The sequence below is a fragment of the Notolabrus celidotus genome, chromosome 13, assembly GCF_009762535.1.
Source record: "Notolabrus celidotus isolate fNotCel1 chromosome 13, fNotCel1.pri, whole genome shotgun sequence".
Classification (NCBI taxonomy): Eukaryota; Metazoa; Chordata; class Actinopteri; order Labriformes; family Labridae; genus Notolabrus; species Notolabrus celidotus.
This window is the reverse complement of record NC_048284.1, coordinates 23,470,868-23,497,442: the sequence shown is the minus strand read 5'-3', so window position 1 is coordinate 23,497,442 and position 26,575 is coordinate 23,470,868. Positions and strand designations below refer to the sequence as shown.

General features: G+C 41.3%; 1 protein-coding gene across 1 annotated transcript in view; it reads right to left on the bottom strand.

Annotated features, from left to right (window-relative positions):
- Nucleotides 1-3,921: 3,921 nt before the first annotated feature.
- Nucleotides 3,922-26,575, bottom strand: part of LOC117824070 (kelch-like protein 29) — a 148,007-nt gene continuing 125,353 nt past the window's right edge. Inside the window, exons 12-14 of the mRNA XM_034699435.1 lie at nucleotides 12,886-13,079; nucleotides 7,148-7,292; nucleotides 3,922-5,222 (exon numbers count right to left, since the gene is read on the bottom strand). Coding sequence (XP_034555326.1) covers nucleotides 5,039-5,222; nucleotides 7,148-7,292; nucleotides 12,886-13,079 — 523 coding nt within the window. The 3' untranslated portion in view covers nucleotides 3,922-5,038. The remainder of the gene's footprint in view (nucleotides 5,223-7,147; nucleotides 7,293-12,885; nucleotides 13,080-26,575) is intronic.

The following is a 26,575-nucleotide window of genomic DNA, read 5'->3' as shown; positions in this document are numbered from 1 at the left end:
AAATTGGCTTTCATATTGCCCCAGGGCTAATGTTTCATTTGTCTGTGTCTCAGACAGCAAAATAAGCTCCTCTGAGGGCCTTTGACCTTTAACCTGGACTGGAACATTGCCAAGGCTTTACAAGCCACTGTTGCATTAGCTTATAATCATACTGGATGGTTATTTCTCTGCTTATTTGTATGTTTACTGCTGTACAGTGTGCCCTGCAGGTCATTCAATATATTTGTTGGCCTCCGTGATTATTGAAAGCAGTGTCCATGGGAACATTCTTGGATAAAAAAGGACAATGAAGCCATTTTTTGTCCATCAGTATCAGGCTAGAAACCTTTAAGATCTTGTGCACTTAAATTTAAAACACCTATATAAAAACACAACTGTCTCACACAGCAGCTTCTGTGGCACTATTTGCTTTACAGTGCAAGCTTTTAACGTTGTGTTTTCCATGGTGTAGGAAACAATGAGTTGCACACCACAAACTGATGAAATGTAAACATAATATAATAAATGATGCTGAATTTCCCTTTGTTGGTGGTGGCTATGAGAGGCAGCACTCATTCACCTGCCTTGTTTTACCCATTTTGTGAACATTCCTATAGAGAAATTAGACCTCATTGTTACTTTTCACTCCTGTTAAAGAGAAAAAGAGCTCTACAGAACTTACATTATAGTAGATTGAGTACTTTCAGATGGAGGGTGTCGGTGCAGGTTAGATTGTCTCCTGCGTTTCAGGGATGAAAAGGTGACATAGCTTCAGGCAGACAGACTTTGCATCAGAGGTGCAAAGCATCAAAGCAGTGAGGAGTTTATTTGCGTGGTGGTGTGTGGGTGCAGAGCGAGAAATGGCAAACAGAAAGGTGTTAAAAAAGCATCAGTGTGTCTTAACATGGGCTGTGCCTGATGAGCTGAAGCTTTCAGGGAATTTTCCACATCAGTGAACTTTACTCAATAGCATGCTAGCTTTGTTTTTCATACCTTTTCAAATCCTGAGTTTAAAGCTTACCTGACCTTGTGTTTAAAGTTATGGGACTCTGGTAAAACTGTGTTAAAGTTTCAGTTTGATGGGAGGTTAAAATCACATGCAGAATAACATCAGTCCTGTTACCTCGTAAATGTATTAAGAATAAAACTGAGAGTTTGTATTTCATCTTGTGAATCTTCAAATGAACGGGTGGCCACCCTTCACTTCAAGTGGTATTCACTTAAGTGTTAGTTCAGTTTCTATTGTGGGTATAAGAGGATTATAGATAGTTTTGAATGGCAGATTTCATCTTTGAAACTCAATGCCATTTTGCAGCTAACAGGTTTGCATGAATGAGGCCCAATTTCAAGAGCACTCTAAACTTACCTTTTAAAGGAGGAAAAATATTGGGTTCAGTATAAAAAGAAAATCAAAGTGTTTTTAGCAAAGCATGTTAGACATGATGATACTTAGGCCTGCAACTGTCTGTTTACAGACTAAACCTTTTAGGTTATAATATTGGAGGTAATGGAAAACCAGTGAATATATACTTTAGAGGGGCTACATTAAGTGAAGTAGCAACATGTATCGAACACATTTACTCTTTGCACTGTTATCAGATTCATCAGGTTTATGCTGAACATTCACCTTGTCAGACGCATGCACATGTGCTTGCACACACACACACACACACACACACACACACACACACACACACACACACACACACACACACACACACACACACACACACACACACACACACACACACACACAGTGTTAGGGTTGGTGCGTAAGGAAAAATTTGGGGTTCAGGGTCATAAAATTCAACCATCTGGTCTGTGGACAGCCCACTGTTTACTCCTTAGCTTAGCTCCTTCTAAAGCTGGATGTGATGAAATTATCATTTCTAAATGGCTTGCACATTAAATAAATGTTGTTTTTAATAACATCGACCAATTAAATGTAAATGCAATCATTTGTGTGATGACGTTGTTGTTCTGGTGATAGGTACAAAGTTTTCCCCCCTCTAGTCAATTTTTTTTACAGGAAAGTTGTAACTTTTTAACTTTTCTTCGATGTTGAAATTGGTTTGAGATATCAGTGTCTGTTGATCTGACTCAGCCTTTCAGTTGGGAGAACACACACACAGTGTAACATCTTCAATGCATTAATCATGGTCTATTGCCGGCTAACATCCGTCTCTTTTCCTCCGGCTCTGTTCAGATTCAGTCAGTGTCAAACTCTGCTGTTTTCATGCTGAGAAAAATCAGCCGTCTCATTCCAGCACAGCTTTGCTTCAGTTATATCATCTATCATGGTGAAACTTCTTTACAGAGCAATCCAGTTTGCAGTGTTGGTTGAAACTGTGTGTGTGTGTGTGTGTGTGTGTGTGTGTGTGTGTGTGTGTGTGTGTGTGTGTGTGTGTGTGTGTGTGTGTGTGTGTGTGTGTGTGTGTGTGTGTTCAGGAGATAGAGGGGGGAATCCAATATTTTGATCCATGCCTGTGAGTCGGTGAGAAAACCTGGCAGATACATCTTGAGAACAGCTCAGGTCCACAAAGACACATACTGAGAGGAAAAGAGTGAAGGAACTTCTAAATCCAGCCCACACACACACAATTAAGGACGGGCATCTCTAGGGCGCTGTCCTAACTTTTAATCCATGCTGCTCTTGTGATTACTTCTTAACTTGGATGACTAGCAAAACCTACAGATCGGGTGATGTCATATTGCAACATGGCTGCTGCCCCTCTGAGCAGTCCTCTTACACACTCAGACACATACACACATGCTCTGACACTTGGGTGTGCATGTAATACTACAAACACACGCATACTCGCTCAGATCCTCGCCAGCAGAATTAATTCAGAGTGCCGCCAGGAGATGAGGACAGATAATGTTCTGAATCACTGAAGTACATCGCTGAGCCCGTCTCGCCCTCAAGTGGAAAAGCTTCATCACAGGCCAGTCGTCACCTCACTATTATCCGGCTCATTTTTTCTGCCATCTTAGCTACCTGATTAATTCAATATCTGAGCCAGCGTCAAGGATACTCACCCAGAACAATAGTTCACAAAGTTTTGCACCAACTGGTTGAGGTTAGCACAGCAGGACTTGAACCCATTTTGTCCTCCTTATTAAAGCTGTTAGCCCCTTAAGTGTTCGGTGAATGAGTGTTGCCTTTTAAAGACCACCTAACCTGGCTTCTTTAGTTTTCCTCTTTATGTTTATCCTGCCTCTTCTCACAAGACTGTTGTTTTTGCTCTGCTTATAAAACTGCTTGATTTGACACATGATGTTTTACACAAGGTGATGGAAAACGATTGTGATAAAAAGTTTCATTGACTATCTTTTGGCAGTCATTACAGTTGAGGTGAATTTTCTTAGGCATCATATTGACCCTATACAGACAGTGTAGGCTACATGATAAAGCACCCTGTTGTATCACGTGATCACTGTCATTACTCTTGTATATTTTGATTGTTAAAAATGTCATGCTCTATTAGAAATAGTAAAGTGGTATGTGAGTGTGGTAGACGCAGAGAGAAAGACAGGTAAATGAAGTTTTCTGGCATCAAACACTTTTCTATAGTGTTGTGCTGTAACTTGGTGTCTCATGTGTGATGCTGCTTTTGCAGCTGCATTGATGATTTGTAGGTATGAAGCATTCGTCTGCCCACCCATACACCCAATGTGACAGCTAGATGCTAATGAACATGTGATTGACAAATACTTCACTGCATACTTGATTTTGTTCTACTTGATACAAAAAAAAGAGATGGAGCAGTTTTATTGTTTTAATATTTGTATTAGGTTTCAATAACGGCTCATAAATTATCTTTGATAACTGTATTTACGGACTTAATATTTTAAATCCAAACTTTTTTCTCAAAAGCTTTATACAGATTATTCTTTAGGTTTAAAAACATTTTTACAGAATGTCTTTCAGGTTGTAAAATATACATATTTCTTCCCTTTATTTACAAAATACAAAGTCAACTTATTTCAGTTTGCAATAAAAACATTAATCAAAGTGTGAAGATGGTTCAAGGAAACTTATGAAACACAGAAACAATGAATCAACAGATGAATGTACGATAACAGTCACAGGTGATAATTGTGCTTTTTTCCAGAGTGACTGAACCATCTGTCTGTCTGTCTGTCTGTCTGTCTGTCTGTCTGTCTGTCTGTCTGTCTGTCTGTCTGTCTGTCTGTCTGTCTGTCTGCCTGCCTGCCTGCCTGCCTGCCTGCCTGCCTGCCTGCCTGCCTGCCTGCCTGTCCCTCACTGAATTGCATTCTTTGTCCCAAAGAGCAAGGAAGAAACAAATTACTCACTATCCAAATGATCTCTCAACCTACTTGAATCACACAAAGAAGATCATGATTCTCTCTTCCTTTTAACTGTAGCTAGCCTGATTATTTCCTCACCAAGTTCAAAGGAACTGTTTTTTTTTGTATTTATCTCATGAATCCACACTCGGTAAGTATGTCATGTCCTGACAAAGTGAAGAAAGATGGGACTCAATTCTATTGAAAGAGGAAAACAGTCCTTTCCTTCACTTGATCTCACCACTATTCACTATTCAAGTATTCATGTGTAAAAAAGGAACTCTGCTCTCTGAGATTTGGCCCTGAGAGCTTCACCTGTCGAACATCATTCTGCAAAGGTTCAGAAATGTCACCCTGCATTGGCTGTCACTGAGTTTAACCAAAGTTAAGAAATATGGGGTGATGTGTTTACAGAAACAAAACTGAAACAATAAAGACTTTGTTAAAAAAACAAAAAGGAGTTTACTGAGAGGGTCCCTGTGCCTGTTGTATAGAGGATGATCTACTACATTGGCACGTACAGTCCTGGAGTTAGGCATTGTCACTTGACATGGCTGAGTAGTTGAACATGAGCACATTCTGCACAGGGCTTTTTGTAGAGTGGGACAGGAAAGAGGCGTGGATGGATGCTGGCATCAAGTCCAGAGGTCACATACTGAATTGCCCAAAGCTGCTGTCACACATTGTCCCAATCAGAGCTCAAGTAGTTTTTGGCGTTAAAACCAGTACCTTGGAGTCCCAGTCACCCTCAACCACTCTGAATGTACTTTTTGATGACCACACAGCCATGTCTAAAGAGCGGACAAGGCAGAGACTGCAGGGGTGTCCATGTGTTGGTGCAAGGGTCAAGGGTCTCCATACTGCTAAGGGCGGGACCCTCACTGCTCACGATGCCTCCTGTGGTGAAGATCTTTCCATCTAGGACCACAGCGCTGCAGGGGCAGAAACAACAAAAGAAAAAAAAATCATTTTACAGTTATCCTCTTTAAAAGCTATGATCCAGAATTATTAATAATTCTGCTGCCATGTTTTATTAAACACTGCGCAAAGTTAAAACACTTTGGGAAAGCGCTAGCCTGGCTCAGGACTTCCAGTAACCTGAGCTTCTTTAAGAGGAGCAATAAGGTTCCATCAGCTCTTAGCTTTTTCACCATTAAATATGAAGCTACAGCCCGCGGCCAGTTGGCATAGCTTATAAACTTGGGTAAAGAGCTAGCCCAATTCTATCAAAGGTTGAAAAAGCCACATTTCCACAAATAATGAGTTCATTTGACATCATCAATGCATAAATGATAGACATAAATACACACACATTCATAATATTCCTTCTTCAGGGCAGAGGGAACACAGACATCAAATATCTGTACAAATGTTTTCATTTGGTATGAAAAACATAAACAGGAGTTTGCATGTGGAGAGGATTAAAACTTTGCCTGTAAACTGATTGGAGCTTTGTTCCCCTGGAGTTTAAACAATCTGCATGAGGTGCACACTAAAACACAAAACAAATTCACATCTCTACTGGACTTAAAAAGATTATTACATAAAGCCGAAATCTACTCAGAGAGAAAGCACAGCTGATCCCAAATGGAGAGAGTGCAGAACAAAGCCTGGAGCTGCTCTTCCTGATAAACAGAGGAGAGGTGCAGGCCTGCAGAGAGCAGGATGCAGCGAAGGGAGAATATCAGCTCTCCTGCACGAGCACTCTGCTAGCCTTCCTCCTCACACACTGGAGATAGTGCTGTTTCTGAGTGTTTGTGTGTTTTCGCTTTTGGCTCTGTGCTGCGTTCACTGTCCTCCCTCCTTTCCTGCATCTCTTCCTCTGTGTCATACTTAGAAAAAAAGGAAATACATTTAGAGATATAATAAATATAAATCATGTTGTCAGTTATTGATAAGCTGCACCAGCACACACCAGGCAGCTGTTCTGCTGCATTTAACTATCTGGGCTCCTGCAAAAAAAAAATCTAAAGCAGGCTCAGACCTTAAATTTGGTGTGTTCATTATTCTGCAGACTTCACATCTCAGTGGATCCTGCTGAGTGAAATAATAGGATGTGACCCCACTGCTCTTAACATTCATTGATCTCTCTTTTTCAGCCATTATGTGTTCATGGATTGTAAAAGGCAAGTGACGTTTGTTTTCTTTCAAAAACAATACACTCTCCTGATGCTGTGCAAATCACTGTGAGTCACAGTATTGAGCCTAAAACGAGATATTAAATGTTTTAAAAGAACATTGTATTAAATCCCTCTGAGTTTCCGCTTTTTCACTAGATCTCTTTTTCCTCTCAGCATGACAGGCATACTTGTTTCTAAGCAAGAAATCTTAAAAACGAAGAATGAATTATCCATGTCATAAAGCATACCATTCATGCTACATGCATTTATACTTATTTTTATTTATTTAAGGATATATTTTGGGGTCTATTTAACCTTTATTTATAGAGGAGAGGACAGAGCAGGAAACCGGGAGAGAGAGAGAGTGGGGAAACAAATGACACAGGCTTGAATTGAGCCAGGGCCGTCCGCTACATGGTCTCGCATCTTAACGATTAAGCTAAATCCACACCCATGTTACATGTATTTCTGAATGGGATCACTTCTTTTAAAGTTAGCATTGTGTTGCATTGAAGGACATATACATATACTGATGAGTGAGGCCATAATTCAATCTGGTTCTATTCATTTGGATTTCTCTTCACACCCATTGGAAAGACCTCTCACTGTCTGTAAGAGGGAACACAGGTCTAAGGCACTTCTGCATTACCATTAGTCCTGAAGCAAGATGAAACGTCTGCTTCTTTGTTGTCCATCTATAACTACCTTGTGGCTTTTCAGTGTTAATCGACTCTTACCTGCAGAACTGTCGAGAGTGATTCATGTTGGGACCAGCCTTGATGTTGCCTTTGTCTGGGTCATAGATGGTGATGGCTCGAGCGTAGGCTCCTCCCAGGATGAATATCAAACCATTCAGACTCACTGCAGGGGCGTATTTGTTATCTAAAGAAATCAGAGGAAGACATTTCTGATAAGAAGGCACAGACCTTTCATGGATATCATTTTCTCACTCTAATTGAATCACTTTGTTTTTGTGTTTATTTCTCTGAGTAATTTCCTCTGAGCAGACTGCAGCTGGCAAATTTACTAGCCACATGAATAATGCACAGACACTGTGCCGTAAGCTGCCATTCTCTGTGTTTACTGTTGTAATGGACAGACATTCCTTCTTGGGGATGAAAACAGGGGGCGTCATGTCTGATGCCTCAATAACGGCAGTAAAAAAAGCTCTAAAAGCTTCTTAAATTGTCGAAACCACCTCCTCCTTTTAGTGTTTGTCCCCCAGCTGCTGAGAGGTGTCAGACATGTTTAATTAACAGCTCACATGTGGAGAGGTGCTCCTGCTGCCCTGCACACAGACACTCTGAATGAGCTGCATGCTTTCAACCATTAATATTCAGCAATAACAAACCTACTATAGAGGCCTGATGCAAACAACCAAGAGAAAAAATGTGCACAGAAAGAAAGAAGTGGTGAGGCCGTGAACTCATCAGTTCTTTCTATCACTTTCCTAATTACACTTTATCACCTCACATTCTTCTTTCATTAATGGCAGTATATGCTTTGAAAATGATGTACACAGGGTTTCCCATACATCTGGTCCTCAGAGTCTACAGGGATGCTGGCAGCTCTGTGAGGCTGTACTCACTCACAACAAACTGCTAACCTCAGTATGCTAATGTGCTCACAATAACAGGGTAACATGCTGATATTAAGCAGTTTTCATACACCATGTTGGCATGTTTACCTTGTTATGACAGTTTGAGCATGAAAACATTTTCTTGTCAGCATCTCATTGATATACTGCTACCAGTCACTCCCAGCACATGTGTGTATGTATTTCGCCATGAGCATGTTTTGTGCTGGTCTAATAAACACAGGACACTCATTTCCCTGTGCTCAGTGCCTGAGGCAGAATAATTACAGGATGCTGTCAAAGGAAAAACCTTTTTTCTCTTTTCTCCCTGCAGAAATTCTCACCACTGCTTCCTATGTCCCCCCTCTCTTTCTCTCTCACCTGCTGTAAGCAGCAGGTTTGAGTGTTGAAGTACCAGGCAGGTTTATCTCATTCTGATTCGGCCAGCCTCAATGGACTACTGTTGTTGTTCAACATTTCTCCACTGTGGTGTGTTTGCGCTCAGTCCCCTGGCCTTCAGCTCGAAAATCAAATGGTTTTTACTCTAACACTGAGATACCGAAAAAAAAAAAGTACCATCTGTGCCGGCTGAAAGTTTTCAAATTCTGAGACAGGCCTTGCTATTCTTCAAGCCTCTAAGAGAATATTTGTCTGGATTGGGTTAAACAACTCAGAAAAAAAAAGTCTATATCGACCCTTGACCAAATCCTACTTAATGAATAAATAAATCCGAAAACAGAAAGCAAAACAAGGTTGTGAATCAGCACTCACACCAATATATCACAACACACTTAACTCTCCTCTCGCTGTTTACTGTTCTGATCCAGATAAGACCTCTCTGTCTGATAAAGAATCCTAAATAGCAATCATCATTGCATAGCTGTAAGGAAATGTGCGGTCAGCATCAACATGAACAAGACAATCTCCTCTGAAGGATAGGACACGAGGTGCTGAGTGTCCTCTGCTGCTACCTGTGTCCCTGCAGAGAGAACGAGGGAGTAGAAGGAAAGAGGACGATGAAGCTTCAAATGTCACTGCTAAGATAGAGAACATAACCATTTTGATTTCCATTGAAACCCCCACCTCCATGCTTATTTGGCCTGTGTGTATCTGTGTGACTATTTTTTCTAACAGATATCTCAGACCCTTTTCATTACAGTTGTCTGTGTAGTTACCTTTAAAGGAAAGTAATGAGGCTGCATGTGAGGAGGCTCATTTACACCACTATGTTTCAGTACGTATGCTGCTCAGCAGAAAGATTTACTGACGACAAAGAAGGACACAGATGAGCAGATCTGCAGAGGTGCCGCACATCTCAAAAGACTTGTCGAAGGGACTGTTTTGGCACACGATATATCATTTTTCACTCTGCAAGAGATAGGAAGTGAGTCCTGATGGGTGTTTGCAATTCCATTTGCAGTTCCCGCCTGAGGTGGTCCACGCAGAGGAAAGACACACACATACACATACACACACATGCAGACAGAAAGTCGGAGGAAACACACACAGCTGTATTTATATCAGGGGATAAGACAGAGCTGAGAGACCAGGAGAGACATGCTAAGGAAGAGGGAGAGAGAGATGGAGAGAATCAGAGGGTTGATAAAGTAACGCTCCTCTTTGGCTCACTAGAATCATCACTGGCCCAATTTCACAAGACACATTAAAGCTGTCCATCATCCTTTGGCTTGATAGCTGTTAGACGTGAGATCATCACACTGATGACAGACAGATGAAAGTTAGTCCCTTTGTGTAGGTCCTTAACACAAATAAAACAACATAAAAACACCATGCTGGCACACACACACACACACCTGGACAAACCTCCTGGCACATTACATAATCATACATGTGTGTGCATGTGAGTGTGTACCTCTTTCCCTGTGTTCCGTAATGTTAAGATGAAATCAGGGGATGTTATGTGCGCCTACATCTCTCCACATGTGTGTGTTTCTCTCAAGACTTTTCTCTTGTTCCTCCTCTGCCAGCTCTTTAAACTGTTGGGCTCTCAGCACACACACACACACACACACACACACACACACACACACACACACACACACACACACACACACACACACACACACACACACACACACACACACACACACACACACACACACACGTTACATAATCCTAATAGTGTTCACTTGTTTTGAAAAAGCTCCAATAACAGAGAGGAAGTTTTTGGCAACAGAGCTGAGAGAAGTGCCTCAACAATGACCCTTTAATGACACAAGATCAACTTCTTGTCAGGAAACATTCAAATTCAAACACATTTTTGACCCAGAGTTTCTCTCTGAGTGTTGCTTGCAGTTATGAAATGCCACAATCTGAGATAATATGTCCCTATTGGACAGATCTTTACCCTGAGAATCCATCATAAACCAGCATATTAAATGGGGTCATCTGACATCCGATATAGAATCTCAAATTGTGTGGAAAATGTTTCAAAGTGCATACCTCCTTCTTTTTTATTTTCAGCATTTCTTTTGACAGTTTGGCGAAGTATGCTTATGCTTCATAGCGGAGAGATAGATAAGAGAATTCCTCAGGGTGTTGGTTAAATGTGAGTTTATAGCCAGCAGTTGGTAGGCTTATCTTAGCACCTTGACTGTGAACAGGTAAACAGATAGCCTGTCTTGTTTAATGGAAACAAAATATGCTCAACCAAAAACCAACATGTTCTATGTCTTTTTTTAATTAGCAAAAAACCTGAACTGTTAAAATGACTGTTCAAGTTTATCTGGCTGTTTGCTGCTTGATTATTTCCAGACTGGAACCCTTCACGTCCTGGATTCTTCACTAGTTGAAATCGACAGCAATCACCCCTGTGCTGTGCCACATTTTCAAGGATGTATTTTTGTGTTATGACTTGCCAGTGGATAAAATTTCAGCCCATAGAACACAGCTGTCTGTGTTTCATATCCTGCTGAGTTATACACTGTGTGTTTTTGCTGCCGCTCTGGAGTAACAACAGCTTGGTTAAAGTGTTTCTTTTGTTGCTGCGTCCTTCACAGGGCCCTGGTGGCTCTGACCTTACATGACAGTACTAGCACAGGGAAGAGGGGATGATGGAAAGTTTGAGACCGATGAAAATAATGAGCAAAACAACACAGAAAAGGTCAAACACTGACCAATATTCATCTGTTGACCTTTTTTACCTGAAATACAATGAAAGACTGTGACCACATAAGTCGATTGGATTACTTCATTTAGGCTACATAAAAAAAATAAAAAGTTTATGTCTTTTGTTTGAGATATTTTTGTCAAGCTTTTGGAAAAAAAATTGGCCTGACACATTCAAATGTACACGTAAGCACGAATGAGTCCCTAGTGTATGAAATGCAAAGTGAACCATAAGCCGCATGAAATATTCACCTCTCTACAGTCATCTGCTTCACAACAAGATGTTTTCTTGAAGTGACAATCAAGGATCTCAGAGTTTAAACAGGTGATATCAAGCAAAGACATGTAGGGGTTTGAGAGGAAACAGTTTTAAAAGCTCTGTTTCTAGGCAACCAGGCAACATCAGTGGAAGCCAAACACTCCTCATTGCTCTCTAACGAAACAGCGGGACATCATTGACCAAATATTAAACAGTCCCTCCAGGATTTCGCAGAGTTTTTTTGTGATCGTTGCGGCCCAAAAAGCCTGATTTTGTGACAGCTTTTTGAAAAAATTGCAGTGAAAGTTGCAATTTTTCTTTTTGCTTTTCCCCCCCTATAACATCTCAGGGACAAGTAAATGCGCTAAATTACAGTTGTTTTTAAAAAACATTCTAGATGTGGCCACTGTGACTGTATTTCGATTCTCTTGATTCACAGAAAAAATGCCATGAAAGGGCTGTAGTGCACAATTACGACGGCCCATGAATGCACCTCGCAGTGACAGAGGCACTTGACAGACAGTCAGTTTACGGCACTCTGAAATGCATCTGCATCTTTCAACCTCGGAGTTGATCAAAACTTACTAAGTGTGTCTGATGCAGCACCAAACTGTAATAAATCAAGCTGAAGACGCTTTTTTACGGTAATAGCAGCAAAAACGTCAAACCTCAAATATTAAACAGACGTCCCCCGGTTGTGTCTTTGTCACTAACGCACACTGGGGGTAAAAATCATCAATAAAGATAAGACAGATGCATGGAGAAGGGGAGAACTGGTTCATAAAGCACACCTGCTGCAGGTAGAGACCAAGCTAACACTGTGCCCCTCAAATAACAACTCTATCTATAAATAACAACGTTCTCATCGTCACTTGTCCTGCCTGCTGTCCTCGCTTTTCACCCGTTCTCTGTGCGTGTTTTGCTGTTGAAAAGTGCTGATGAAGTGAGGACTTACATTTATGTTCAAGGAAGTGAAATTGATGATGAAACCGATAACCTACAGGGGCTGAGATTGAGGTAATTGGTCAAATTTGCAGGAAAGTTGCAGTGACTGTATTAAATTGCAAGGCCATACAAAAATCTTGCTGATTGGTTAAATTTGCGTTGACAGTTGCAATCGTGAAATCGCAACTTCCTGGAGGGACTGATTAAAGGAGTAAATGCACATGCAAATGGTTACAAAGATAATTCTGTAATATGAGCCTACCCCAGTTTGGGTTTTTTATTACAGATTAAAACCAAAATTGATATTCATGACTTGATGGAGACAAATTAAGCTGGTGAGCCAGTTATTCTCTTCCAACAGGAGATGTAGTCACAATGAGGAAAAAGGAACCACATATTTGGGAATATCAAACCACAAACTGGTACATGCAGGTTCAAAGAGGAAACAACAGCTCTTTCATGTTACCAAAGGAGTCCCCTGAGGATGTTACATCTCTGTGTTGAAAGAAGAATGTGTGTGTGACACTGCTATAAGGTTAAAAGGTGGTTGCTGACACTTGGCTTACCTATCATAGGTGATTCAATGAAGCTCCAGGTGTTGCTCTGTGGTACGTAGGACTGGAGGACACCTGCAGAGCGGCCGGCCTCGTTCACACCTCCGAACACAAAAACCTTCCCTCCACACACTGTGGCTGCTGCTGAATGGACCGGCTTAGGAAGAGGAGAGACCGTCTCCCATTGGTTGGTGATTGTGTCATACCTGGAGAGGAAAAACAAGATGTTTTTAGATCGGATTTTGCACACAGTTATGTTTTTCAACCCAGTATAATTTAGAGTCTAAAAAGAACAAAGCAAAAGTCTGTAGAGACACAAAAGGAGATGCAGACTTTTATGAGTCATGAGACCTGCTTTCATAAAGCAAATCCACAATGAAGATTCTCAGCTTTACTTATAAAACCTCAAATGATTAGCTACTAGCACTTTACAGGAAGTCATTTACACACACCAATAATATACTGAAACTCTCATTTTAAATATCCCACTGTGCTGAATTCACAGTGAAACGCTGGTTTTGGCTGCGGGGCTGACAGATATAATTAGCAGTAAGCCTACAACACCAGAGAAGAGGAAAAAGACCAACCATCACATACAATGACAGCAATTAAAGCAACTACTCAGAGCAACATATGTTTGGAGCTTCAAACCATTAGTCTCTAGAGTTGGGCTGTGTGTCAGCGCCTTTCTCACTGAGCCGTCTTTGGCAGAGACTTCATGGCAAAGCTCAAAACTCAGCCAACCCAGACTGGCTCAAACAGAGGACACCACATGAAAGGCTCTGACACAGTGTGAACAAAACACTGGCTTTTGGCATCCCCTATCAGAGGTTGTGAGTGCTTTATTATGTAATTTTCCTGACTTTTCATTTGTGTTTCGTGTGTTATGTGTGCGTTATATGGCCCCCGGCTCTATTAGTGTAAAGTGCTAGCAGTGTAATCCTGTGTCCACGGGCCACTGATCAAAGCAGCCGACAGCCTCCCAGCTGGAGAAGAGCTCATTAAAGAGCCACATCAAGGTTGTCTCTGCTGTAAAATGAAAACGCTTTTACATTCAAAACGGATGTCCCCCAGGACAACAATCCAAACACATCAAACTTCCCAACCTGTCGACAGTTTGCCTAATCTTGGCGAGCACACAGGTGTTTACTTTTATCCTCCCCTAGTCTTTTTATCTGATGTACCCATAAGAAAACAGGTGTGCACAGGTTTTTTCAGTAGGTGACTGTTTCTCTTTTGCAACTCCTGTGGCATTTGAAGTTAAACTTGAATGTCACAGGCTACATCCAGCTCACCGTGAGGAGGCTGCCAGATAAAGTGAGAGTATAAACCAGTGGATTAGTCTTTGGGAACTTTCTCTTTTGGGATCTGACAATGTCACTGGAATCAGATGCTGAGGAAATCAACAGGCACTCTGAGAGAGCAGTGACACAGAACACACTGCGGGAGAGGTGGACTGGTAATACTGAGGAGTCCAAATGAACTCTGTTAAAACACACACACAGAAGCATCAGGTTCAGTGATTGAGCACTGCCGGGGGAGAAGGACGGACATGTGTTTCAGTCTCTAGCAGTTGTGATTACCTCTCTGTGCACATCAGGGAGGTTCATAGATTTAAGAATCATGTGAGTAAAGCTGATTAAGGTATCAACAAAAGGCAAACAAGATGACTGAAAACAGCTGCTCGGGATGAAAAATGACAACAATTAACAAACAGCCCCTTTGTTTCTGATTTAGTTAGACTTTGTGATGCAATTTACGTTTGTTTGGCTATTCTAACGTCACTCAAGACCTCATGAAGTTTTCGAATGTAAAGATTTTTGAGGAGAACTTGATTTTTTGATAACTAGAAATGATACACTTTGCCCTAATTTATTCTTCTTTTCAATTAATGGATTACTGGATACTTGGATACTTAAAGTGATAAACCAACAGAGAGTTATCACCTGTCTCTTCAGCTCTTTTAAGATTTTCATCACCGTTCAGCTCATTATTTTGATATCACAGCACCAGCTCTGTTTTGGTTCACTCTCACTTTCCTCAAAAACCTTGTTCAAAGATGCGTGTATGTGTTTCCTGCCATGCATCAAACAGCGGGCAAACAAAGTTAGTTGCTGTTAAATACATATACTCTTGTGGAAGTCTAAAGTGACCAAAATTAGAGAGATATCGAGAGTGGATTTTGGACAACATTCTCCATGTGACCAAAAACACATCACGAAGGAAAAGTCTAAGCTTAAATCATGTTTCTCTGGTCTTTGTTCTAAATGACTTATCTGCATACAAACCCCAAGGTGAAGTTTGACAGGTACTGTACAAATGTACAGTCATGCCTGCCATGTCTGTGTATGCTGACAGCAGATGGATTTCCCATCACCTGTTTTCTTGCGCTGCATTGTGAAACTGCAAAATAGAACTGAATATTGGTACTATAATATGACCTGTAGTTCTTTGGACAGTGTGGTTCTGGGTTTACTTGATTTATAACCTGAGGGTCTTTTTTCATTTTAATAAATAATAAAGTTATCCAGTAAAAGTGTGACCAGTTTGAGGCTGCACATAAGTGGAAACATTTACTCTTGTTTTAAAAGTAAATGCAATGAAGGACCTTTTACCTGCTTTCTTTCTGATGGCCAGGAGGAGGAGACTCCACAGGTTACTTGTACCCCATTTTGACTGAGGCAGTTTCAGGGCAGTTTCAGGGCAGTTCGGAGCCGGCACTCAATTGAGAACCGGTTTTTCATGTTTCGACGGCGAGTGAACCAACCTGAAAACCGGTTCCAGAGTGGCTCCAACTCTTTGCTGGTCTAGAGCCATGAACCGCTTACATCAGGGGAGGGGTGGGGAGCGGGGTAGCCGTGATCAAAATCACAAACCAAACATGTTTCTGCCATTGTCCTGCAGTGCAAAAAGAAAAAAAGACTGATGGATTCCAAGGCAAAGCAGTGGTCGGCTCAGGAGGCAAGCTGCCGTTGTCCAGCATCGTTTTTGTTGTTCGCGGCAGCTCTGCTTGGAAAAGCGGTCACGTAAATCTGACGTCGTGACGTGCCTCTTCTATGGGCTAGAGCGGTTGGACAAACAAATGAGTGCTGTGTTTCAACCAGCTCCGAACCAGCGCTAGCACCTGCCCAGAAGTACAACCCAGTTCGCGTTGGTCGAAAAGAGGTATCAAAGAAATGGAGCGACGCCTGCGAGCTAGTTCAGGCAGACAACTCAAGCTGCAATGCCATACACGTCACATGTCCCACTCTCTTATCCATCATCCAATCCTGCCCTCTGCCTCTCAAATTGGCGGTCTATTTAAACTGGGAAAAAATCTCCCATCTCTCCCTCTGCCTGTCAACGACTCTGCTGCTGCATGCCATTGCTGATATTTCTTCTTCCCCGCCGTCTCCCCAGCTTCCACCTGCAGGCTCCGGGGGTGTTTAGTATGTTTTGCTCATCACTCCTCAAAGTCTGCATGTAAACTTATCTGCAGGGAGTGATGAGGCCGGAGCCTGGGCGCCAAACATGAATATGTATTTGCTGCTACAATAAACAATTTAAACGTGAGTTGTCTGACTGAAGTCTGATTGTGATAACTTTGTACCTTTTTGATGATTTATAGCCTCATAAAAATATTTTTCCACTGAGTTTATGGTCTCAATCATTTGTTTTGAATCTCCTTTCATACAGCAGGATGTTCATTTTGAAACTCATGGTTCCATCTATCAAAACCAGTTAAAGACTTTGGAGTCTTGGCTCTAAAGCTGACCCAGACCCTTCATCCTCGAACAGTGCCTAAAACAGTGTGTAATTGAGTCATCTGCAAACAATCTAAACATGTGAAGGCAGAGGTGGATATGGAACATCATTAATGGATGGGCCTTGGTATATTAGGATGGGCCTCAGTATTTTGTTTTCTTTTGCAGATCCGAGTAAAATAAATGATAACGTTCAGTGTTATTAAATTTTGGTATTTACAAATATGTATTATCATACCCAACCAGACCAGCCCATAGATTTGCTCCTGTGTGGGTGCCTGAGGTATCACAGCCATTTCCTCGATATGTTTACCTGCAAGGGGAGTGGGAATGATGAACAATACTTTCCTCATACCTCTCTCTTTCACACACAATCTAACACAAACACATGTGATAAGCCATAATAAATAGCCTGCCAGTCTCTGAGATACTGACACATATCCATTTCCTGTCAGACACAAACCAAAGCATTCTGAGAGTAAATAACTGAAAGTGGGGAGTTGGAGTGAAAATAGAGGCCTCAGTCTGATAACAAAACTGCTCTGACTGAATACACCTCAACACTGACAAAAAGCCATTGAGAGGATGAATAGCTGAATCATGCTGCAGTTATAACAATATTAGATCAGCATCAAGAGTCCCAGCCAACAGTATCCCACTAGCTATAAAAGCCAAACAGTTTGTCATGGAAGATGATGCAAATGCAAGAAAACCCACTGAGAAAACTTGCATGCTGTTCGTTCAGGTTAGTGACTACACTTATAGTACAAAGTTCCACAAGAACAACAACACTGTAACCTTTACAGCCTGAGTGTGTGTGCACTGGAAGGCAACTGAAGTTTTGAAAAAAAGCACCCCTTGTTTTTTTATCGCCTACTGAGAGAAGCTGATGCTTTAGAGCTGCAAGTCATGCCCCAAGTTACAATCCTCATTAATCCCTGCAACACACCGTCTATCCATCTCACTAATCTCTATATCTCACGTTCTCTTTCTGCTATACAAATGCAATCTGAACTGCAAGTGCACACTATAGTATGGATGGCTATAGTTATGTATATGTGGATGAATTTGTTGTTTGCAATGGAACAAAAAATTACATTTGAAACCAAACTACAGTGTCACATTTAGTGACATTAAAACATGATGTAAATTGCATTTAACTCTAAGCAGCCTCCCGCTTAAGTCTATGGATCACTTGTGTGTTCCCTTTTTTTTTTTAACAAAGTTCACTTTCCTTCAACAGTCAACCTCACAGTTTGTAAGCTTCTCCATCTGTTGTTGAGTACCATACCACCAAAAGACCAAAAGACCTCAGTATACAAAGACATTTGCATGCTGCCTTGTGTTTGATAGCTGTTTTATTTGATTCAAATACAGCAACTGATGTAGAAAGGTATGAGTATGTTCTTTTCTTTCTTTCTTTTTAAAGTCATATTTTGGGCGTTTGTGCTTTTATTGACAGGACTGCTGAAGAGAGAAAGGAAATGTGGGGGGGGATTTCATGCAGTAAAGGGCTATAGCCGGTGACCGCTGTGACAGAGACTATAGCCTCCGTCCATTTGGCACGCGCTGTAACCTCTATGCCAAACCGGCGACCCAAATATGAGAATGTGAGTGCCATTAATTCCAAAGTCCCTGTGTCCTGTCAGAGGTAATGAACCGAGAGGTTGTGATTTGACTTGAGGAAAACAAGGCTACTCTGTGATCAGCCTCAGCCTGGAGGGCATTCTAAACATTTACACATAATTACAGACGTCATTTGCTTATATTAAAATGTTTCATGTTTGCCAAGATTCTCATTAGCAGCTATGTGAGGGAAATCCCAACAGATTCTTTGAGATACTCTACACAGTCTTTGGAGGAGAAAAGACAAATGCAGCTGATATTGTCTGCTGAGTTTTATAAGTAAACTGGCTAAACAGTTATAAAAATGCATGTGGGCTGCTTTGACAAAGGAAGCTGCTAATAGTGATGTTCATTTGAAATGATTTAACTGTGACATCCTGGTTTTATGCATATTTCCTTGAAACTCATCCAAAATAAGGAAGAAAAAGATACCGAGCACAACAGAAAGAATGAGCTGAAGATAGAAAAATTGAAGAAGAGCCAGGAAAAGGAAAGGAAATGAAAACCAAGTCACGAATGATGACAGCATTTTTGAATACATTTGAATGACCCTGAAATCAGATGATACATGGAGAGTAAACATCAATTTTGAAGGAAACTAGGTGGTGGAGGAGTGAACAGTCCTACTGCGTCAGCTTTGTTTTATCAGAAAGTGTGAGGCCTGGACCACATCTCCACTATCACCCTGCTAGCTGCCGACCACAAACACAAGCAAACACAAATACACGTCTCTAAACCACCATCATTAGGCTTGTACATATTTGTTACGTTCTACCTAGACTAAGAACCAATAACATGTTAGTACCCAAAGCACACAGCTGCTCTAAGTGTTTGGAGGGACATACTTTAGAGCAACCCTATTGCATACATTTTGGGCTACAAAGGCCAGTGTATATAAAAGTAAATGCACATTTTCTACCAGAAATGTAGAAACCTTTTACATTTCTGGTAGAAAAAGTGCAGAAAAAGTACATTTCTACCAGAAATGTGGAAACCTTTAGATAATATCAAACATTTAATGACTGCCAATGACATTTAAATGTCCAGCTGAACCAAAACCACCTTTCAGCCAGGAACTTCCTCTGTTTTATCACTTGTCCTTGAACAGAAAATCCACATCTGTGCAGCAAGAAGTGCCATTAGCTATTAGCTTTTATTTATACTATGTATTACACTGTGGTGCTAAAAGGTTGCTAAGAGACATGCAAACCTATAAGTACAACCTTGGTATATAGATGTAGTCAAGCAGCAAACATATATATTGAAGGTTATTAGCTCTATTGGAGTAATCCTGGAGATCCTTTGATGATCTCAACATTTTCATGCATTATGCAGCTTTAAAGCTTGACTGGCAAATGTTTCTGACATACAGAGGTTGAAAAAGTTTACATGAGTAACAGGAAATCTCAGCTTTAGCTCTTCTCTACTTCACAAATGTAATAATGAAAAGCAGCTTTGCTGAGGGATGGAAGACTGAGGCCCCACTACATTACAGAAGTTAACTGCTGTGATGTTGGCAAACATTCTGAAATTAAGGTTGACACCCAAATTACTGGGGAAATAAAAGTTGCATCAAAGCTTGAGGTTAGAATGTTGTGTTTTGTGTGTTATAAGGAAGCTTCAACTGTGTCATGTATTCCAAATGTGGTAGAAGTTACTGCATACAGTGACAATAGAGTAAAAAGTTTATCAGCACAGCTGATTCAGTTGTTGGCTACTTTACTTAAATATAAACTGCTGTAAGAAATGAGCATGGAGTCCACAGCCATGCTAGAAGCTCTGTAATGTTGTACAATAGAGGTGCTCAGAGCTGAATGCTAATGTGAGAACACTAGTAGGCTCAAAATGACAATATTAACATGCTGAAGTGAGGCAAATATAACTCATACCACATTCAGAATCCAAAAAAGCATATTAGCATGCATGCAACACTTGCAAATTAGCACTTACAAAACATTAATCTGGGGCCAGCAGACAGATCGGCACATTCCTCCTTAAAGGTGATATATCACGCTTTTTTCATCAATATATATTGGTCTAAGAGGTCCCCAAAAAATGTCTTTACAGTTTATGCTCAAAAAAACACTTTGAAATCAGATTTTGGCATGCCTGAAGAACCCTCTTCTTCAGCCCTCCTCAGAACACTCCGTTTTCTCTCTGACCATGCCCCCTCAGGAAGTGGATGTGGCCTCGGCTCTCCGGCACGTTGATCTAATGTTTACATGTTGGCTGAATATACACGGCTGCTCACAGACCTGCGTTACTTCAACCCTCTAAATCTGATCCAGAATCTGATCCTGACGGAGAGGCGCCTGCAGCAGGACCTTTCTGAACGATTGGTCACAGATTTAGTGTTTCTTGTTGTTATATTTGTCAGTATGTCGACGTGTGTCTTGGTACACAGCTACAGCTACGACATGTAGCTATGTGGCTATGCTAACTAGCGCTAGCACTTATCCATGATTAACAAAAATCATCCACTAGATCTTCAAATCTGCAGACGTGGGGAGTAAAACCGACCTCTGCCAGAAAGGCAGCGGGACCTTTCTGAAGGATTGGTCACAGATTCTGTGTTTCTTGTTGTTTTATTTGTCAGTATGTCAACGTGTGTCTTAGTACACAGCTACAGCTACGACATGTAGCTATGTGGCTATGCTAACTAGCGCTAGCACTTTTCCATGTAAAATAAAAATCATCCACTAGATCTTCAAATCTGCAGACGTGGGGATTAAAACCGACCTCTGTGTTTATTAAGACAGCCTACAACTAGCATGCCTCCCTCCTAAGCTCCTTGTTAGCACACATGTGTGCAGGGAATGAAAAACAGAGGAGGGGTTCAGTATCATTTTATACAGTCTATGGGCTGAACAAGCTCCGAGCTCTGACTCCGTGACAGACGGATATTGTTGTGACGTAACAAAAACACGGGAAGTCTGAAACGGCTCGTTTCACACACATTTACAGAAAGGTGGAGAAATCAGAACAGGGGCAGAATGAATTTTTTTCATTCTCGGGGGGTTTGTAGACATGCCAGGGAAACATATTTCAGGTAGAGAACCATTAAAAAGTCGATTTTGCATGATATGTCACCTTTAAGGCTATGCAGCTAGCATGTCTGGACATCATGTGAAAATGATTTATGTAGGAACAATGTTCACTTAGCATTTGTACAGAACATCCCGGCAGAGATATATATTCCTTAAGTATGCAGAGAGGGTCCTCAGTAATAGGGTCCATTAAGAGACTTTCACTTTTGCTATTTAAATAATAAAAATGCTAAATGGTGCATACCCACTAGACAGATCTCTACAAAGGTTAAAAATAGCACTGTGTCAGCTCTTTTCTTGAGTTGACATGGTCACCTTAAGCTTGGTCAAACACAGGACAAATCTATAAATGAAAAATCCCCACCTCCAGTTGTCGATCTCTCCTTGCGTGTTGGTGTCTGGATAGCTGGACAGTTTGCCCAGATTGTGCTTTCTAAAGATCAGTTGTTGCTTCCTCCTGAGGGGGTCAGTGAACTGGCTGACACAACCCACAGTCCACAGTGTCTGTTCATCATGCATCAATGATGAACAAGCACATTGAGCTCATACTGCTCCTTCCTTGGGGCCTCTCTCTGCCTTTCACTAACACCATCCTCAGGTTCAGCTGCTGCTGTTTGCCAGTGTTCCTCTAGAACTGTCACGTAAACGCCCCCACATGCACACTCACACTCTCTTAGCATCGTATAACTCCATGTCTCACAGACCTCAGCACCCCATTAAAAGCTGATGAAAAGGAGACGCTGTGTCTTTGCCTTGCAGGCTCCAAATCCAGTCAACTCCTGCCCACCTCATCAGCTCAGTGAGGAGACGAGGAGAGCGATGGTACAGAAGGTTCAGGGGAAGAGAGAAGTTGGATGGTTGGAGAGTCACTCTGTTTCAGGTGCTGAGATCTAAAATCACTGCGATAAAGTCTCTTACAAATTTCAAGATATTTACAGGAGCTAAAATGTCTTAGTGTTGCTTGTTCTTACATTTCCCTCACACTGAAGTCTACCTTGTTGGACAAGGGTGGACATAGGATGGGATGGACAGGGGACAAGAGATTAATCTCAGGAAGCAGGGCATGGGAACAAAATCTAGCTGCAGCAGCTGAGGTGTAATATCTACAACATAATGGCAGATGATGACACAGAGACCTAGGTTTTGATGACAGTGTTTGTATTTATACCAATGTTTAATCTAAACAGATGGATGTGCACTCATCTTTGCTGTTCTTCACTTGAAACTGGTGGAGAGTTGAGGTAGGTGCTAGTATTGGAGTGAAGGCTTAACAGATGACTTGACAGCACAGTAGGGGACAGCGCTGTGAAGTTGGTTAATCCTCAGGAGCAGGGATCAGCTCAGCAGGGGGAAGTAGCTCTGTAGGGGGGGCTATGTTGTCCATGACCACAGTGCTATGCTACCCAGGCCGAATGTCCCCACCACCAACCTCCTACCCCCAAATTTAGCAAAGGCATACAGTATAAAACAAATGTACAACAGTTCAGTATTGCTGCAGAGAGGGGAGCTTGTGGAGGCCTTGGAGAAAGGATTGCGGAGGTCTTCATATGAGCTCACTAGTTCCACTTTGACCGATTGCACAGAGCTCACAGGTCCACCTGAGGGCTGCTGCATCTACACATCCCCAAAGGCTCCTGAGATAAGATTTTCTTTCATCTTGACTTACTCCTCTTCTCTATTTTGACAGTTTTGCTGCAGGGTCCAAAAACCTGAGGCTGACAATCTTTTTTTGTTGAAACCTTTTTTTTTGTCATCATCACTCTGTTGATTATTTCCCCAACTGTCTCCAAAAGCGAGTGCTGTTTGGCAGAAAGCTGAGATGAACAAAGAAGGACCTACTTCTCTTCATTTTAGGGCCTGCTTCTAGGCATAAGTATTAACAATGCATCTGTACTATGCAGACAAGTTGCATGACATTATATATAAGGTGAGGAAGTTTGAATCGAACAGTGCTACTTCCTTTCTGGAAGTTTTCAGATCCCAGTCAAAGCATCCTCACAGTCAGCCAGGAGGTGAACCGTTCCTCGACACAACTCAAAGACTGATATTCCCTATAGCAAGGTCTTGGCTTGGAAGCATTATGATGGGCTTCTTGTGTCAGACTTAAGACACCATTTTTGAAATGGCCCATTGTACTGATATAACACTACTTGATGGAAAAAGTGAAACTAAAGAAACAGGCAGAAAAGGTTTTGTGAGGAAGACAAGGTACTTCATCAGGGCAATGCTGACCACTCTGGAGCTTTAAGACCTTAATGGAGATGGAAAGACACAGAAATCTGCTCTAGGTGTGAGAATACTTACACCTGAATGACAGCACACTGTGGTAAAAGTGCAAGGATGTAATACATATGGAGCTCCCTCCACAGCTCTTTACAGACATGTGTATTACTGCAGTCCAGAAGGTCAACTTTCGTCTGGACAGCCATAGAAAAGCCAGAGAACATGATCAGTGCAAATTGCTCCTCTCTCACTTGTTAGCCAAACAGCTAAACATCTCTCATGAGAAAAGCAAATTGCTGTGCCCAGTGTCATGTTGCTAACTGTCTTCATGCAATATTAACTTGCAATAGAGCTTTGAGGACTCACAAACCTGGTTAAAGTGCTCAATAAATAAAACAAAACCATCTGTGATTGACACATCATTACCCATGCATTATGCAATAACTGCAACCATTTCGAGTTTGCCAAAGGATAAACATGTAGAGGAGTGAGCAGGCCGAGGATACCTGATTACAAGTTAAAAGCCTCCTGAACTTGAGTGCTTCCGTCCCCAAAAATGTGTCAGTCATTAGTGAGGAGAGATGAGAAATATATTAGTGTGGTTGTTCCTCTGAAAGTTGGATGGACCTTTCCAAAGAAAGGCTGCATCCAACTCACTTTGATATGGCTCTGACTGAAGACATGATTGTGAATGTGGGTAAATTTCACCAAGGAGTGTAAACCCTCAGTGATATGGATGCAGAGATGGAGGAGTGATGGAGGCAAGACGGACTGCAAATTAAGAGTTAGGGTGCTAGAAGGCGATGAACCCTGGCTGAAGATTGCTGATGTAAGCAGACATACATATAAACACAAGTGTGTAGACAGAGACATGCAGATGCACATACACTGGAGGAATAAGAAGTAGACATTGACCACTCTATGTGCAGAGCAATTCAACTCTGGCTGTCCGAGCATTTCATGCTGATCCAGAGCCTTTAGATGAAATCCTCAGCAGACATCCACATATCAACAAAGCAGCCATTCAGACACTGACTAATGATATCTAGCTATTGAGACGTGTGTAGCTCTTCCTCTTTGTGAGGAGGTAACACAAAGGCTTCATTACCAGCTTCCTTATCTCCTCTGGGTCAAGGTTTAGTCCGGCTGTAGACTGGCTGCCTCCCTGCTAAAGTCTCAACTATCTTTAGAGTTTTGGTCCAACAGTGCTGAGCTGCAGAAGAGCCAACTGAGTCTCACAGCAGAGGCACTCCTGCCAAATCTGGTGGTTAGCTACAAAATAAAGGATAAGCTGTTAATGGGGCTCATTTATTAAAGCAGCTCAGAACAAATGTCTCAAAAAATAACTGAAAGTGATCTGGATCATCTTCAACAGAAGTGGGATTTTGGTGATGAGTTCAAGAGTGACTCATACATAAAACTTTGTTAGCAACTTCTGTTAGAATATAAAGTTAAAGGAGAAAAAGTTCTTCAGAGTATGTAGAATAATCTACCAGGCAGCTGTGTGTAGGAGTAGGAGCATTGGCAAGGTTATAAAGGTCCTGCATACCTTCTTATAAAGAGCATAGCTGTAAGAAGTGTTTAAGATTGAACACGTTTCATAACATATTAGTTGTTACATTATTTTTATACAAAATGAATCTCAGTTTTAATATTCAGTATTAGATTAATTAAGATCTGCTGTCAATCTGTTAAGTGAAGGGACATTTTTGCACCAACATCAGGGATAAGCTCTCCTGGTAAACATGGCCATTTTTCTTTCACTCCTTATAGTCACCATTTATGTTGGAGGTTAACAGCTGCGTTCATACAAGCCTTGCCTCCACAAATGTTTTATTCATAAATTATGCATAACACATCATATTAGTTTTGCTACACTGACTCAACAGAGAAAAAATATTATTTCTAACTGGTGGCTTATGATCTGCCATCAAATGTTTTTTTAAATAGGGTCAAACAGAAAATTTTTCTAAATGTAATGCTGTAAACATCACCACATACATGTTTATCCTGTTCTTCACCAGTAACCTGTCACTTTCTTCATGTTTAATAGATACTTACTCTGCTCTAATTAAGATGAATGCAGCTTTCCCTGTCTGTGTTTTCCTGCTTATTGATCCACAATATATCAACAACATATCTGCTAAAAGCTTTAAAAACTGAGCACATATCTTGGGGGAAAAGGTTGACTATTTAAACAACACATTTCAGATGGAAATCTGAGATAATGAATAATGCATTGGTAATCATTATCAAGGAAAACAAACCTAGACGGAGCGTCTCAGCATGACAACGAATATCAAGCATGAAGTCTGCAGCCTGTGCCCTATCTAAAAGCACATTATATTCAACTGTTTATGTATTCAGTTTAAGAATCATGGGACTTTATTGCATCTGACTCGATCCTGACTCTTGCTCCTCATAGATGTTCATGAAAAACACAACATGAATTTCTGGGTTGCTTAGAAACACGCCCTTTGACTTCTCCCACAGTGTGTCCAAAACGCTTGAGAGACCTGTTAGCTATTAAATGATCAGACTGCTGAACATGACCCTGACCTCGTGTTACAAATAGTTAGCTGCAGCCCGAGCATTTTCCTCCTGACTATTAGGAGTTCAACTATCCTGCTTGCTGTGTTGGTTATTCTCCCTCACTTTCACAGCCATTCAGTTCTGGAGCACTAGGAATTTCAGGCAGAGCAGAGAAGGCCTCTGAGGGTTCTCTGAGAGGCAGAGTTGATTTGTTTCACAGTGCTGAAAGTTGAGTCCACTTGCTGTGGGCCTCCTACAATCTCCATGATTGCGCATAAAATGCACATGAAGAAACAAAGAGACAAACATACCAGCACATCCCACAGTGAAACACTGACTTCTTTGGAGCTGTGAATGCCCTGGATGCTCTGGCGCTCTCAAATTAAGCAGCTCAGAGACGGAGTAAACATTCCATGTAACCCGCCACAACAACACTGTGTTGAAGCATCACTAGGATTTATCAAATTAGCCTGTTTCATTTGGAGAACAGGTGCATTGTGAAAAGCTTTGGAGATCAATTGAGCTGCTAGG